At 45.7% G+C, this 15,897-nt stretch overlaps 1 protein-coding gene across 1 annotated transcript in view; it reads right to left on the bottom strand.

Moving 5' to 3' along the window:
• Positions 1–5,456: 5,456 nt before the first annotated feature.
• Positions 5,457–15,897, bottom strand: part of ABHD12 (abhydrolase domain containing 12, lysophospholipase) — a 90,194-nt gene continuing 79,753 nt past the window's right edge. The window contains exons 11-13 of the mRNA XM_066386927.1: positions 8,197–8,275; positions 6,969–7,096; positions 5,457–6,100 (exon numbers count right to left, since the gene is read on the bottom strand). Coding sequence (XP_066243024.1) covers positions 6,061–6,100; positions 6,969–7,096; positions 8,197–8,275 — 247 coding nt within the window. The 3' untranslated portion in view covers positions 5,457–6,060. The remainder of the gene's footprint in view (positions 6,101–6,968; positions 7,097–8,196; positions 8,276–15,897) is intronic.

Genomic DNA, 15,897 nt, shown 5'->3' with positions numbered 1-15,897 from the left:
GTGCAGGTGACACATGTTTGCAACTCACAGGCTAAGTGCCATTTGCCATCATGACAGCTCTTTGCTCCAACTTATTGGTAAAAGTTGAGTCCGGCAAATGCTGAGAATTGACACCTGTTCTACTTTTAGTTGCTTTTGGGTTAGTTTTGTTTGCTTTTTAATGCATGCTGTCTGCTGGCTTGCCCAGACCACATTGTAACCACACAGGTACTGGGATGGGAGCTTGGCCCTGGCCCAGGTCTGTGATGAAGAAAGGACTTTTAAGTTTTATGAATTGTGTTTCTGACTCAATTATAGACAGAAATGCATTCTGTATTCATAAATTCTGCACTTTTTTTGTCCCATATTCCCAGTTCTTGGCCCAGTTAGACCTGAGGATGGTGACAGAGCCTGTGCCCATCCCCTGGGAGGGGAACAGGAAGAAACCTTTCAGCTGTGCAGCTCTGACTGATGTGCATAGGGAAGGTGCATTATAAACACCAATTTAAAGGAACACTGCGTTAAAATAAGGTTTTCAAGAATAGTGTCCCCAGGACAGAAGTGTTGCTCACAGAGTAGCCCCTATGGCCAGGTGGACTCCAGAGCATGAGGACACAGATAGCCATGGCCTGGTGGCTGGTTTCGTCATCTCCTGTCTCTTGTTCCAGGTTCAAGGTGTTTGCAGATTATGAAGCGTATGTGGCATGCCAGGCCCACATGGACCATCTGTACCAGGTAAGGCTCTCAGATCCAAGCTGGTAGGGACAGCCATGCCGGGGGAGCGGCAGGGCGCACGAGCATCCTGCTGTCTCGGCCGCCCCGGGAGGTCACGGTGTGGCTTGTCCTGCACAGTGCTTCTTTGTTGACTCCCATGCAGGGGCTATCTTGGCCGACCCTCTGCGCTCCTCTGCCACGCTGGGGCCTTGTGACTTCGTAGGGTCAGGCTGAGGTTTCCCCTGCAGAGCAGGGTGGAGACGGGCTGTTCCTTAGTCTGATCAGCCAACCTGGGTGTGATGGGGTGTGGGGGAGTGGTGTGGAGCTCAGCCTGAGAGGAGGAACGGGCCTGGTGAGCAGAGTGCACAAAGAAATTGTGTCTAAAATGAGAACGTAAACACTCTCTTGGAAAGGCAAAAGCTTGAGGATCAGTAGAGATACTGTAAGGAGCAGTGCCTGTCAGGGGTGCTGGAGCCAGCTCCCCACTTGATGGTGAAAAACAGGAGAGAACACGCATCCCAGGTTTCTGTGTAGAGCATGTGCCTGGCCACAGCTCGGCAGCCCAATGAGGCTGGTATCCTCACTGTGGTGTGGCCTGTCGGGAGTCCACAGGGGTCTCATGGAAGCACAGGTCCCAAGCTGGGGGAGGTGCGGGAGGGTGTCCCTAGGGGTCTCATCTCTTGCCAGCCCCCTCCCTTTTGGGGGCTTTCCGGGTGTCCACCTATGCACCCCTTGGAGGATGGCAGTCAGAGCGGATGCTGGTGATAGTAGTGAGTATGCAGGATTTGGGCTGAGATGAATAAGCAGGTTCTTGGATGGGGCCTGAGGGATCTGAATATCTCATTTGTTGCTGGTCTCGGCCTCCTGCCCTTACGTAGCTGCTGTCCTGCCTGCACCTGGGGAACTAGCTCCAGAGGTTCCCTTTTGCAAAAGAACAGGATGGGGCCTGGAAAACAGCGACAGATGTGGCCTGCGAGGGAGGTCTGCTACCCTTCAACTGGGTTTCAAGTAAAGTGGCCCTTTCAGAGAGGCCCTTCCACGTGAGGCTGCCGTCTGGGGACAGCTTCCAGGCTCTGGGGGGCTCTCGGCAGGAGACCACCTGACCATTTCCCCCTAGGAATTGGATCCCCCTGGTGACACTCACTCACATGGTGGTATTTCTGTTTTTGTTGTGTAGGCTGGGCCCTAGTGGGATGTAGAGCATTTCAAGGGCCAGAGCCTTTTCCGGCTCCTGGCCCCTTATATCCAGTTAATTGGTAGCTTTTCTGGTTTGGGCTGCTCTTTACTGAGCTATGGTTGTCATTTTCTCATCTCGCATCTATCTGTCCAGGTGAGAGCGAACAGCTCACCTGAGAACATCTAAAGCTCTGGAAGCGTGGGTTCTTGTGCTGAGATGACTCATCACCGGTTTCTCTCTACAGAAGCCCAGAGAGTGGGCCAAGGTCATCAGGAACACTGTCTGCTCGGGCAAGCTCTCCAGTCACTGGACCATCACAGAGTATGCTGGGACATCTGGGGCACGAGCCCTCTGACCTACAGATCCCGCCCCCCAACGTCCCCAGGGACTAGGCGCTAGCACAGTGGGGACCAGCGAGCTTTTGTTTTGTTGACACCTCATGCCATTTTCCAAGCACTGAGCCAGCAGTCAGTCTCTGCTTTTTTCAGTCCCATGTTTTAAGGGGGATCAGATGGGTGGCTTGGGTTGGGGGGTTGAGGGGGTGGATGAACAAGAAAGCAAAGGTGCTAAGTGTGAGATGCTGCCTGGTTTCTGGCAGGAAAGCGGAACTCATAGCACTGGTCCCACAGCTTCAATCCACCTGCCTCTTCGGCCCTCCCACCCAGAGGTGGGAAAGGTGAAGCCACCTACTGGGCTTCTCTGTGACCTTACACACACCTTGCTGTGAGCTTGCTGTAAGTTCTGAGCATCTGTATTCTGGGGTCTGGGCAAGTGCTCATGGCGAAGCCTGAAGTATGTTTCTACAGCACCTAGGCTGGCCAACCAGTGCTGACCCAGCTCTGTCTCCTGGCCATGTTGTGAAGGTCCAGTGCTCCAAGCCATCTTTACAGCTGCCCTGTGGTTGCTGTGGCCCAGAGCTTCCAGAAGGATCAGATAAAAGGAGCATCAGGATGACTAAGGATGATGTCGAGGAAGATACCTGTGTCTGGCATCGAGGGGGATTTGGTTAGGATAAGGCTGGCTGATGCAGTTAACTTGGTTTTGCTTTTTTTTTTAAAGTAACTTCTCAAGGAAATGAAACTAACTGAAGCCTGTTCTTGTTTTAGTAACTAAAAATTGCAGTTTTGAAGTTTCGTGTCAGCAGAGGTGATTCTGGGATGTACTCGCCCAGCCGTGGGTTGCTGCCTCTGCTGAGGGCGGCAGGATGCCTGGTCCCTGCTACAGATCTGCACCTTCCGTCCTGGAGGGTGCACTTCCTGTCTTACACACAAGGCTGGTCTGTCTTCTTCCTCCTTTTGCACCAGTGTGAGGACCTGGTCTGACAAAGGACCAAGTGAGCCCAGAGGGCCACCCACTTTCCACTCTGCCCAGGTAGCAGGCTGGTACCAGGAAGGGCAGGAGAGCACCTCAGCTGCCAGAGGAGAGAGCTGGGAGCAGGAAGTACCCTACCCTGTGGGCTGTTGGCAATGTTGGATGGAAGCCCCCTTTCTTGTGTGCTGGTCTGGGCCTCAAAGGCTCCGCTCGCCCTGGGTCCTGACCGCTTGCAGAACCAGGTCATGGTGGGCTTGCTCAAGTACACGCTTCATCAGAGCCACTGGCATCTGGTCGTACTGCCAACACCCTCTGTTGCCCTGTCCCTTAGGCTGTGTGTGATCATCACAGTATGACTTGCTGTTATTGTCTCGTGTTTGAGAAACTGATTAAACCTTCCTGCCATGCTTAGTTGACCTGGTCTCTGCATTCCATTACCTGCCAGCCTATGGCTGGCTCACTCCCTCCAACAAGGCACTAGACTAACTTACAGCCCATTATTCTGGGGTTAAAGGCAAAAGGTTCTCTCACCCCAGCTGTTGTGAGACTTAGAACTATGTATGTCCTCAAAGAAGTCACTTGGTAAACTAGTCTCTGGCACTAGCATCTTTGCTATGAACTGTACTGGCTTCTTTTTTACCTGTCTTCTGCCACCCACTCCTGGTCCTGGGAGTAGAATGCCCTGGGGACCAAAATATTTCCCCCAAATTGTATAGTTGCAAGTTGAGTCAAAACCAAGGAGGGATATGAACTTGGGGCTCAATGTTACCCAAAGACCCTGAGAACTGTGGGGCCTTGGAGTAGAGTGGACCCCTACTGGGGGCAGTGGCATTGTGAGCTCTCCTAGGGTGGGGTGAGCTGTTCCCTGGGGATGCATGCCCTCCATCCCTGTCTTGTGCCTCCCAGGACGCATGCATGGAACTGGTTTACAGCTATACACATCGCCATCTTTTCCTGTTTCCTAAGGACTAGTCCTGACCATTGATTTTATAGCCCAAGGGTCGGTCCTTAACCCACAGTTTAAGCTTAGCTGCCTGGACCCTTGGCACCTGATTGAGACAACAGCCCAGCAGCTGCCCACACACCGCTCCTTCTTCGTCTTCAGCCAGCCTGCCCAGCACCTACACAAACACTAGCAGCTTGTGTTTCTACTTGTATCCTGTCTCATCCTCCCCCATCCCCCAAAGGATCTGAAGCAGCTATCATACGCAAAAAGTTAAAAAAAAATAATGAAGAGCCCAGGCAGGTCTGAGACAATATGAGCAGATCCCACCCATTTTCTTGGCTGAGAACTTGACTTTGAGCCTCGGTGACAAAGCCAGAACATGCTAAGGAAGGAGTGGCCCAGCCTGGGGGCACACTGTGTTTTGGTGGTCCTTAGAGCCTGTGACACAAGGTCGCCACTGGGCTGGGTGACCCGAGTGTCCCATCTCTGATGGATGTACAGCCAGGGACAGCTGTGTCTGTGTCTTACAGAAAGTGATCACATCTGAAATACACAGACTTTAGGGTGTTCACATTTCAACCCCAGTTTAAGAAAGGCCTGCAGTTTTCTAGATGTGACAATTGCCACAGGCAAGCTCTACGGTGCCGCAGAAAGGAGTGTAACCTGCTTTGGCCTCTGGGCTCCCAGTAAGCCCCAGATGCTAACACTGGCCATTATGCCTTGGAGAACAGCCAGGCAGGTGATAATTTCTGAGCTGCTAGGACTGCGTAGTTCCAAAACCTTCAGACCAACAGGAGAGGCTGCAGTCCCAGGTGGACGTATATCCTCTGAGTTGGGATACACATTTGTATCTGAACTGCAGTGGCAGAAAAGACCTCCGTGAGGGCAGCTCAGGGCACCACTCTGTCACAGGTGTCAGGGGAGGGGAGAAGCTGGTTTGATAAAAAGCCGAACAACACAAGAGGCACCACCAGTTAAGCAGGTGATGCTCATGAGCCAGAATTCAAGCCCCTGCACTCAGGAACCTATCCTTTCAGCAGTCAGGGGCTTAGCGAGGGTCTGTGGTGAAACTCCAGTGTCCGTCCCATTGATACAGCCACATCCAATAAGCATGCTAAGCATGAGGCTGAGCATGCTCATTGGATGAGCATAGGGCCACCTATGTAGACCTCTATTTCAGGAAAATGACAACTTCCACATTTGAAGAAGGTTCCTTCCTGGAAGGAGGGAGAAAAAGAGGCCCTCTTCCTCCAACTTAGTCACCCCTCCACCCATGTGGCCAGGCTCTGAGAGTGGCCTGGGGCTGGGGACAGCACTGAGAAAGCAATGAACAGGCCACCACCAAGATTTTATTAAATAATGCTCAGTCTAGGGCCCAGTTAGGCAGACGGATGGTCAGGAAGCAGAGGAAGTGCAGGTTATAGGCACTCCCCCGCTGTGAGTGGTGGGGCCAGACTAGGAAGGCAGGACACCAAAGAAGGCAAGCGGAGTATGCAGGGTAGGAGGGGACAATGGGACCATTAGAGTCCATTCTGTGTGTGCTGGGAAGGGACAGAAGGACCAAAGTCTCTCCATATTCTCAGGGGTGGTGCTGGAAAGCTCAGAGTGGTCCCAAAACCTCCTGCCCCTTCTCCATGCCCAGTTCAGGAAGTGTGGGATTGACGGTGGCTGGCCTGCTGTGTCCCTGTCTTTCCAACAGAGCTTAGGTTATGTTGCAGCAAGGAGAGAGAGCCACATGCCTGCCACTCACATTTTCCACAAAGATCTATCCTTCTGGCCACCAGTCTGCTGGGGCCTCTTCCACCTGCCCGAGCTGGCATTCTAGTTCTCTCCGGGTGCATCGCAGACGCTGGCACGCAGGCTCCAGGGTGCTGGGTTGGCCAGAGGAATGGGGAGGAAGGCAGAGGTCTTCATGCTCCCTCAGGTAGTGAGCTCAGTGCTGGAGCTCAGGTTCCGACTTCCCCAGGAATTCCCTAAACCAGAGGACAACTGTCAGCCAAATCCAAGACCGAACCCCGTATCCGCCCCGCGCGGTTCTCGCAGCTGGTGGGAGGAAGAGGAGCCCGGAGGGCAATGAGCGGCACCAGCAACATCACAAGTCAAATCCTGACCCGCAGTAAGAAAGACTAAGCTACAAGATCTTTATTCCACACTTGAGAGCTATGCTCTGGTCTAAAATTTCTGTAACTCCTTTTATGATGGGGAGAAATTATATCAGAGCATTACCCTTTCAGCTCACTGTTCCCTCTTCACAACCCAGGTCTGTGCGGCAAGGAACAGCAAACTGCTAAAGAGATGTAGCTTTGCCTCTGGGACTCTGAAGGCAGCCAGAGAGCTGAAGTGTGAAGTCGAGGGACACATGGATGAAAGCTGCTGAGGGCTGGTGTGAGCACCCCCAGGTTCAGAGGCCCCACGAAGGTGAACACATCCAGCAGCACAGCCTCCCTCCATGAAGCAGCTGGGGACAAACGGTTTGGAGGAGCCGGCCCAGGCCACAGTGCCCGTGTGCAGTGTATGCGGGGCAAGACCTGACAGGAATGTGGGGCGGGACCAAGGCCTGGCCCACAGTGGTGAGGGGGAGCTCCTGCACATGGCGGTCTGTGCTGGGCACACCCGTGCTGGGTGTCTGTGTGGGCCTGTACAACCTGTAGTGCCACGAGATCATCATGGGAACGGTCTGTGAGAGAGGGGCGATAAACACTCTCAGCCCCTCTTTGTGGGAAGAAAAGGCTCCAGAATCATGGTGCCTCTTGAACCCCACGGAGGCGGCTTTAGTGAATGAACCTGCTGTACGTCTGACCTGAGCTGCCGCACCCAGGACGTCTGGTGAGAACACCTCACCTCAGTATCCGAGGCAGCTCGGGGCTCTTGTAGATGTACTTGTGCCTGTAGCCGAGGTCTGAGTGGAAAGGGATAAACTGAACCTTGAAGTCTCGGAAGCTTCGAGATGGTGCAGCGATGTTGTAGAGCTGGGCAAGGAGAGATAGGTCAGAGCCCAGAGATGGTGGTCTGGTGGCCTCCCCTTTAACAGAGGCCCATCAGTGGCTGCTGCCTCTGCAGAGCAAGCCACAGCCCCTCAAACCGCACTGATGCCCTGCAGCTTACCATGGCCAGGGCCAGGGGTGCTGGTGCTGGCAGGAGCCTGGCCCAGGCTCAGTCTCTTAGCCTGCCATTGAGACCCTATCTGTCCCCACACCTGTTTCTCAGACTGCCCTCCTCCCTTGCCTTCCTCAGGGAGCTAAGTGAAGTGTGTGAGCCAGCACCACAGAAAGAGTCACATGCTATGGATGGTGTGGTGGTCTAAGAGCCTGAGGCAGCCCTGCTGGCTCGGTCCTGGGACTGGGATGGGTCAGGCACCTCACACTTTGTTGTGTGCCTGGGTCAAGGCCAGTTAACAAACTGGCTCAAGTTCTGTCCTGGTGCAGCATCTCCCTTCCACCTCCACGATGGCCAGGTTCTGTGCCCGGACCCACTGGAGGGAAGAGGCCTGGCACTAGCAGACCACCTGTACCTCGGGCCTATTCTGAGGTGGAAGTATCTCAAGCGTCAGGCCCTCTAGGCAGCCCCTACCCCTCGTCATTGCCATGGCCAGGCAACGCCGTCTACCACCTCATGTTCATCTACAAATCTAATTCTGCTTCCTGGCAAATTCATTCAGCAAAAGCAAATGCACAGACCCCATGGCAACATGGTACTCCTCTGACATCACTCCAATCCCAAAGGCAAGAGAATGAATGAGAGGTTTTGTGCCAACACTACTGACTAGGACTCCGGAACTGGGGCTGGAGGATCCCCATTATTGAAGAGTCCTATCCTCCAGCCAGTAACTGGTGGGACTCTTGGCTGAGTACCCTCCAGTCAAGACTCTCTGTCAGATCAGGACCATATGCTGGGATGCGGGAGACATTTGCTTATTTTTCATGTTTCCTCTTGTGGATGGCATTAGCTGTCTGGCCCCTGCCCCTACTCTGCCAGTAACAGGTCCCTCCTGCACATCTGCCTATGCCCAGTCCAGCCTGAACATGGCCTGTTAGATGTCCCCCGCGACAAGGGCTGCACCAACACCCACCTTTCTCCCAAGCTGGAAGGGCACGACAGGATCATCTTCAGCGTGCAGGATGAGCAGGGAACAGGAGATGTGCTTCACACTGTGGAGGAAAAGGGACTAGAACAAGCCCCAGGGAGATGCCTGGGGTCTCCTGGCACCCTGGCCCCGCCCTCAGTAGGAACCTGGGCTACAGCAGAGTTTCACCATGGTGTTTAACAGCTCTAATTCTGCTGGGCTTCTTTCTACTAGAGAACTGCAAGTTGACTTCTCAGATGTTTCTATCAGCATCTATTCTAGGCCTGACCTGTGGTGGTGCAAGGGATAAAGCATTGACCTAAAACACTGAGGTCGCCAGTTCGAAACTCTAGGCTTGCCTTTTCAAGGCACATATGGGAGATGATGCTTCCTGCTCCTCCCTCCCGTCTCTCTCTCTCTCCCCCACTCTAAAATGAATAAAGTCTTAAAAAAATGAAAAATAAACTTCATTAAAAAAAATTCATTAAAACCATCTAGGTGATAGATGTCAAATCTAGAAGTCAATTCAGTCACTAAATATAGCCCCTGTATCTTTTCTGAAAATTGAAAATGATTATTTTTGCCAATAGACATATTTTTTAAAAGTTACAAAACAATATTTGCAAACAATATTTTAGGTGCACCAAGAAACTTACTGCAAATGAATGTTACTAGGAATCTATTGGTAAAAACGTCTATACCCTCTAATTTTAAGGTCATTCTTGACTAATTACAAGTAAATTAACATTTTCAATAGCTTCACTCAATCCAAACCCTTCAGCAAACCCCATAATAGGCTGAGTGTCTATTGGCCTCGCAGTGAGCTGGTAGACACGCCACCCACCTGGTCCTGGCAACTCCATACTGATCTGAGGGCTCCATGACGGCAGTGCTAGGGCGAGCCTGGCACCTGGGAGAACCTGGGAGAGGCTGATCACCCAGAGGAGGCAGTCTGCCTTCTGTAGTGGCGCACAAGCACAAACACTCCCCTCATTCTGCTCCCAGGGATCAGTGTTCCTAGCCTGGGAGTCAAAGTTTGAACTGCTGACTCCAGAGTTCCCACTGCAGACAGTCTGTCTTTCCTCTACCTGCTCTGGAAGAGGCCTAGCTCCTATGTTTCACCTCGGCAAGTACTTGGCAACAGATCTGCCCACCAAGAGGGGGTCCTGAATTCCAGTAGAGGAGGACTAGGCAACATGGGGGTGCAGTGCTGCTGGACCACACAGCTGGGCGGCAAGGCCAAAGGCAGCTTGTGGGGGAGGGTAGCACTCATTGCTGTTGTTTAGAAGGAATCCAGTTTATTGAGCTAATTTTTTTAAGTCCAAAACAAATAATACATATTTACAAACAGGCAGGTATTTTGCTTACAATGTTTACTCAAATTTTAGTTTGTTCTGTTTTTATAATCAATATAATTGAGTGGGAAAATACTCTATTTTTATACATTGTTTCAAAATGCAGATAAAAAATTTTTTTTCTTCTTGCATTTTATTCATTTTTAAAATTTTTTAGACAATTTTAATGGGGTGATATTGATCAATTAGCGTACATAGATTCAGAGAAAACATCTCCAGATCATTTTGACATTTGATTATGTTGTATACCCATCACCCAAAGTCAAATTGTCCTCCATCACCTTTTATTTGGTTTTCTTTAAGCCCCTCCCCTTTCCCTCACCCCATCTCTCTTCTCCCTTCCCCTCCCCTTATATCCACTGCACTCTTATCCATGTCCATGAGTCTCAATTTTGTGTCCCACCTACATAGGAATCATACAGTTCACAGTTTTTTCTGATTTACTAATTTCACTCAGTATGTTATCAAGGTCCATCCATGTCGTCATAAATGGTACTATGTCATCATTTCAGCTGAGTAGTATTCCATAGTATATATGTACCACTTCTTCTTTATCCAATCATCTATTGAAGGGCTTTTTGGTTGTTTCCATGTCTTGGCCACCATGAAAAATGCTGCGATGAACATGGGGCTGCATGTGTCTTTACGTACCGATGTTTTTGAGTTTTGGGGGTATATACCCAGTAGAGGGATTGCTGGGTCATATAGTAGTTCTATTTTTAATTTTTTGAGGAACCACCATACTTTCTTCCATAATGGTTGTACTACTTTACATTCCTACCGACAGTGAATGAGGGTTCCTTTTTCTCCACAGCCTCTCCAACACTTGTTACCTGTCTTGTTGATAATAGCTAATCTAACAGGTGTGAGGTGGTAACTCATGTAGTTTTGATTTGTATTTCTCTAACAGCTAGTGAAGATGAGCATTTTTTCATATATCTGTTGGGATTTGTATTTCTTCCTGGGAGAAGTGTCTCTTCATGTCCTCTTCCCATTTCTTTTTATTGGACTGTTTGCTTGTTTGTCATTGAGTTTTGTGAGTTCTTTGTGTTTTGATATTAGGCCCTTATCTGAGCTGTTGTTTGAAAATATCATCTCCCATTTAGTTGGCTGGCTGTTTTGTTGTCAGTTTCTCTTGCTGTGCAAAAGCTTCTTAGTCTGATGTAGTCCCATTCATTTATCTTTGCCTTCCCTTCCCTTGCCTTTGGGATCAAATTCATAAAATGTTCTCTATGGTCAAGGTCCATGAGTCTAGTACCTATGTTTTCTTCTATGTAATTTATTGTTTCATATCTTATATTTAGGTCTTTGATCAATTTTCAATTAATTTCGGTACAAGGAGACAAACCGTAGTTAAGTTTCATTTTTTTGTATGTGGCTCTCCAGTTTTCCCAGCACCATTTATTGAAGAGGCTTTCTTTTTTCCATTGTGTGTTTTTGGCTCCTTTATCAAAGATGATTTGACCATATATATGTGGTTTTATTTCTGGGCTCTCTATTCTGTTCCATTGGTCTGAGTATCTATTTTTCTGCCAATACCATGCTGTTTTGATTATTGTGGCTCTGTAGTATAATATGAAGTCAGGTATTGTAATGCCCCTAGCTTCGTTCTTTTCCCTTAGGATTACTTTGGCTATTTGGGATTTTTTTATAGTTTCATATAAACTTGATTTTTTTTGTTCCATTTCTTTAAAAAATGACATTGGGGCCTGACCTGTGGTGGCGCAGTGGATAAAGCGTCGACCTGGAAATGCTGAGGTCGCCGGTTCGAAACCCTGGGCTTGCCTGGTCAAGGCACATATGGGAGTTGATGCTTCCAGCTCCTCCCCGTCTCTCTCTCCTCTCTCTCTCTGTCTCTCTCTCTCCCTCTCTCTTTCCTCCCTAAAAATGAATAAATAAAATAAAAATAAAAAATAAAAATTAAAAAAAAATTAAAAAATGACATTGGAATTTTGATGGGAATTACATTAAATGTGTATATTGCTTTGGGTAATATGGTCATTTTAACTATATTTATTCTTCCAATCCAAGAACAAGGAATACTTTTCCATTTTATTGTATCCTCTTTGATTTTCTTTAACAATGCTTTGTAGTTTTCATTATCTAGGTCCTTTACCTTCTTTGTTATGTTTATTCCTAAGTATTTTTTTGTTGTTGCAACCGTAAAAGGGATTATTTTTTGGAGTTCATTTTCTGAAGTTTCATTGTTGGCATATAAGAAGGCAGTAGACTTCTATATATTAATTTAGTATCCTGTGACCTTACTGTATGGTTTATTGTTTCTAATAGTCTTTTTGTGGAGTCCTTGGGGTTTTTGATGTACAGGGTCATATCATCTGCAAAAAGTGAAACCTTTATTTCTTCTTTCTCAATATGAATGCCTTTTATTTCTTTTTCTTGTCTGACTGCTCTGGCTAGAACTTCCAGCACTATGTTGAATAAAATTGGAGATGTGGGCAGTCTTGTCTTGTTACTGATTTTACAGAAAAGGTTTTCAGTTTTTTGCCATTTAATATGATGTTAGCTGATAGTTTGTCATAAATGGCCTTTATTATGTTGAGGTATTTTCCTTCTATACTCATTTTGTTCAGTGTTTTAAACATAAAATGATGTTGTATTTTATCAAATGCTTTTTCTGCATCTGTTGATAGGATCATATGGTTTTTGTTCTTTGTTTTGTTGATATGGTGAATTACGTTAACTGTTTTACGTATGTTGAACCATCCTTATGATTCCAGAATGAACCCCACTTGATCATGATAAATTATTATTATTATTATTATTTTGTATTTTTCTGAAGCTGGAAACGGGGAGAGACAGTCAGACAGACTCCCGCATGCGCCCGACCGGGATCCACCCGGCACGCCCACCAGGGGCGATGCTCTGCCCACCAGGGGGCGATGCTCTGCCCCTCTGGGGCGTCACTCTGCCGCTACCAGAGCCACTCTAGCGCCTGAGGCAGAGGCCAAGGAGCCATCCCCAGCGCCCGGGCCATCTTTGCTCCAATGGAGCCTTGGCTGCGGGAGGGGAAGAAAGAGACAGAGAGGAAGGAGGGGAGGGGGGTGGAGAAGCAAATGGGCACTTCTCCTATGTGCCCTGGCCGGGAATCGAACCTGGGTCCCCCGCACGCCAGGCCGACGCTCTACTGCTGAGCCAACCGGCCAGGGCGATAAATTATTTTTTTAATGTGTAGTTGTATTCAATTTGCTAGTATTTTGTTTAGGATTTATGGCCTCTGTAATTCATTAGAGATATTGGTTTGTGGTTTTCTTTTTTTGTATTGTCCTTGCCAGGTTTTGGTATAAGGGTTATTATGTTGGCCTCATAAAATGTGTTTGGAAGTATTGCTTCTTTTTAATTTTTTGAAGACTTTGAGTAGAACAGGAACCAAATCTTTGAATGTTTGATAGAATTCACTAGTATATCCCTCTGGCCCTGGACTTTTATTTTTGGGGAAGTTTTTGATAGTTGCTTATATTTCTTTCCCGCTTATGGGGCTGTTTAGACTATCTACTTCGTGACTCAGTCTAGGAAGATTGTATTGTTCTAGGAATTTATCCATTTCTTCTAGATATTTAAATTTGGTGGCATCTAGTTTTTCATAGTATTTTATGATAATTCTTTGTATACCTATGATATCTGTGGTGATTTCTTCTCTTTCATTTTGGATTTTGTTTATATGAGTCCTTTCTTTTTTCCTTAGTGAGTCATGCCAAGGGTTTGTCAATTTTGTTGATCTTTTCAAGAAACCAGCTCCTATTTTATTGATTCTTTCTATAATTATTTGCTCTCTATTTCATTTATTTCTGCTCTGATTTTTATTATTTCTTTTCTTCTGCTGGTTTTAGGTTGCCTTTGTTCTTCTTTTTCAACTTCCTTAAGATGTGATGTTAAGTTGTTTACTTGGGCTCTCTCTAGTTTGTTAATATAAGCCTGTAGTGATATGAACTTCCCTCCTATTACTGCTTTTGCTGCATCCCAGAGATTCTGATACATGCTGTCATTTTTGTTTGTATATATCTTTTGATCTCTGCTTTTATTTCTTCTTTGACCCAGTAGTTTTTTAGAAGTATGTTGTTTAATTTCCACATTTTTGTGGGTTTGTTTACTTCTTTTTTGCAGTTGAATTCTAGTTTCAAAGCTTTATGATCAGAGAATATGCTTGGTATAATTTCAACCTTTCTGAATTTGTTAATGTTAGTTTTGTGGCCCAACATATGGTCAATTTTTGAGAATGTTCTGTGTATACTGGAGAAAAATATATACTCTGGCGTTTTAAGATGAAATGTCCTGAAGATGTCTGTCATATCCAATTGTTCTAGTGTTTCATTTAAGGCCAATATTTCTTTATTAATTTTTTGTTTGGACGAACAATCTAGAGCCATCAGCGGTGTATGACTGTATTTTTGTCAGTTTTTATTTTTAGGTCAGTTAATAGATGTCTTATATACATTGGTGCTCCTTGGTTTGGTGCATATATATTAAGAAGTGTATGTCTTGATTCAATGTCCCCTTTATCATTATGAAATTACCATCTTTTTCTGATTATCTTTGCTGCCTTGTAGTCAGCATTGTTAAATATGAGTATGGTTACACCTGCTTTTCTTTGGATATTATTTGCTTGGAGAATCGTTTTTCAACCTTTTACTTTGAATTTGTTTTTTTCCTTGTAGCTTAGATTTATTTCTTGAAGGCAACATACACTTGGATTTTCTTTTTTGATCCACTCTGATACTCTGTGTCTTTTTATTGGTGAGTTCAATCCATTTACATTTAATGTAATTATTGACACTTGAGGTTTTCCTATTGCCATTTTATATATTGCTTTCTAATAGCTCTGTATCTTGTTTGGTTCTTCTCTTTTGTTTTTCTGTCATTTGTTTTTGTTTGGTTGTATTCCATACTTCTTTCCTGTTTTCTCTTTTTTAAGCAATGTGTTTCTGTAGTGTTTTTTTCCAGGGGTGGTTACCATTAGGTAATAAGAAGGACATATATCATAGTCATTATAGTACATTATCTCATAAGTGCTTCTGAACTCCTCCTTTGCTACTGTTAATCTTTGTCTTCTCCTCTTTTTTGTTTTTGTTGTCACAGATTAATCTTGTTTTTATTATGATCTTGTTGGAGCTTTTACTTGTGATTTTGTTTTGTTTTGTTCTTTATATCTGGTCGGATAACCCCCTTTAGTATTTCCTGAAGTTGGGGTTTTCTGGTGATAAATTCCCTCATCTTTTCTATATTTTTGAATGTATTTATTTCCCCTTTGTATTTGAAGGATAGCTTTGATGGATATAGCATTCTTGGCTGGAAGTTCCTCTCTTTCAGTACTTTAAATATTAGGGTCCACTCTCTTCTGGCTTGTACAATTTCTACTGAGAAATCTAATGATAGCCTAATGGGCCTTCCTTTATATGCTGTATTCTTTTCCCTGGCTACCTTGAGGATTTTTTCTTTGTCACTGGTTTATGATAATTTCATTACAATGTGCCTTGGAGTAGGTCTGCTTGGGTTAAGGTACCTCAGTGTTCTGTTTGATTCTTGGATTCGAGGCTCTAATTCTTTCCACAGGCTTGGGAAGTTCTCGATTATTTGTTGGAATACATTCTCCATTCCATTTTCTCTCTTTTCTCTTTCTGATATACCCATTATTCTTATGTTGCTCTTTCTGATGGAATCAGACAATTCCTAAAGGGCTTTCTCATTTTTTAAAATTCGTCTCTCTCCTCCTCTCTGTAGGATCTCTAGTTGCCTGTCTTCTATGTCACTAATTCTTTCCTCTATCTGGCCTGTTCTATTAGCTAAGCTTGTTACCTCATTTTTCAGTTCATGTATTGAGTTTTTCATCTCTGTCTGGTTCCTTTTTATAGTTTCAGTTTCCTTGGTGACGTATTCTTTTTGTTCATTAAATTGTTTTTTGAGCTCTCTAAATTACCTTTCCGTGCTTTCTTGAATTTCTCTGAGTATTTTTAGGACTTTAATTTTTAATTCTCTGTCATTTAACTCCAAGGTTTCCAAGTAATTGAAAATTTTTTCTAGAGATTTATCATCATCTATCTGAGCTACATCTCTGTCTTTTGTATCCATATTTGATTTCTTTTTCCTTAATGGCATTTGAAAGTGGTACTGTTAATAACACTAATAAGAGATAATTAAGAAAATAAAAGTTGAAAAAATATAGTGAAAAAATGAAAATTCTATAATGATAAGTGGAACAAACACTACAGAGAACAAGGAGCAGAAACTGAGGAAAAATGACAAAAGAGATAAGAAAATAAAGTCAAAGACATGCAAAATGCCACAAAGAAAAATATGAATCCAAAATATAATCATTTGTTGATAAATTATCAAATGA

This window comes from Saccopteryx leptura, chromosome 5 (assembly GCF_036850995.1).
Source record: "Saccopteryx leptura isolate mSacLep1 chromosome 5, mSacLep1_pri_phased_curated, whole genome shotgun sequence".
Lineage (NCBI taxonomy): Eukaryota > Metazoa > Chordata > Mammalia > Chiroptera > Emballonuridae > Saccopteryx > Saccopteryx leptura.
Note: the sequence above shows the minus strand (reverse complement) of the source record. Positions and strands in the feature narration are given on the sequence as shown.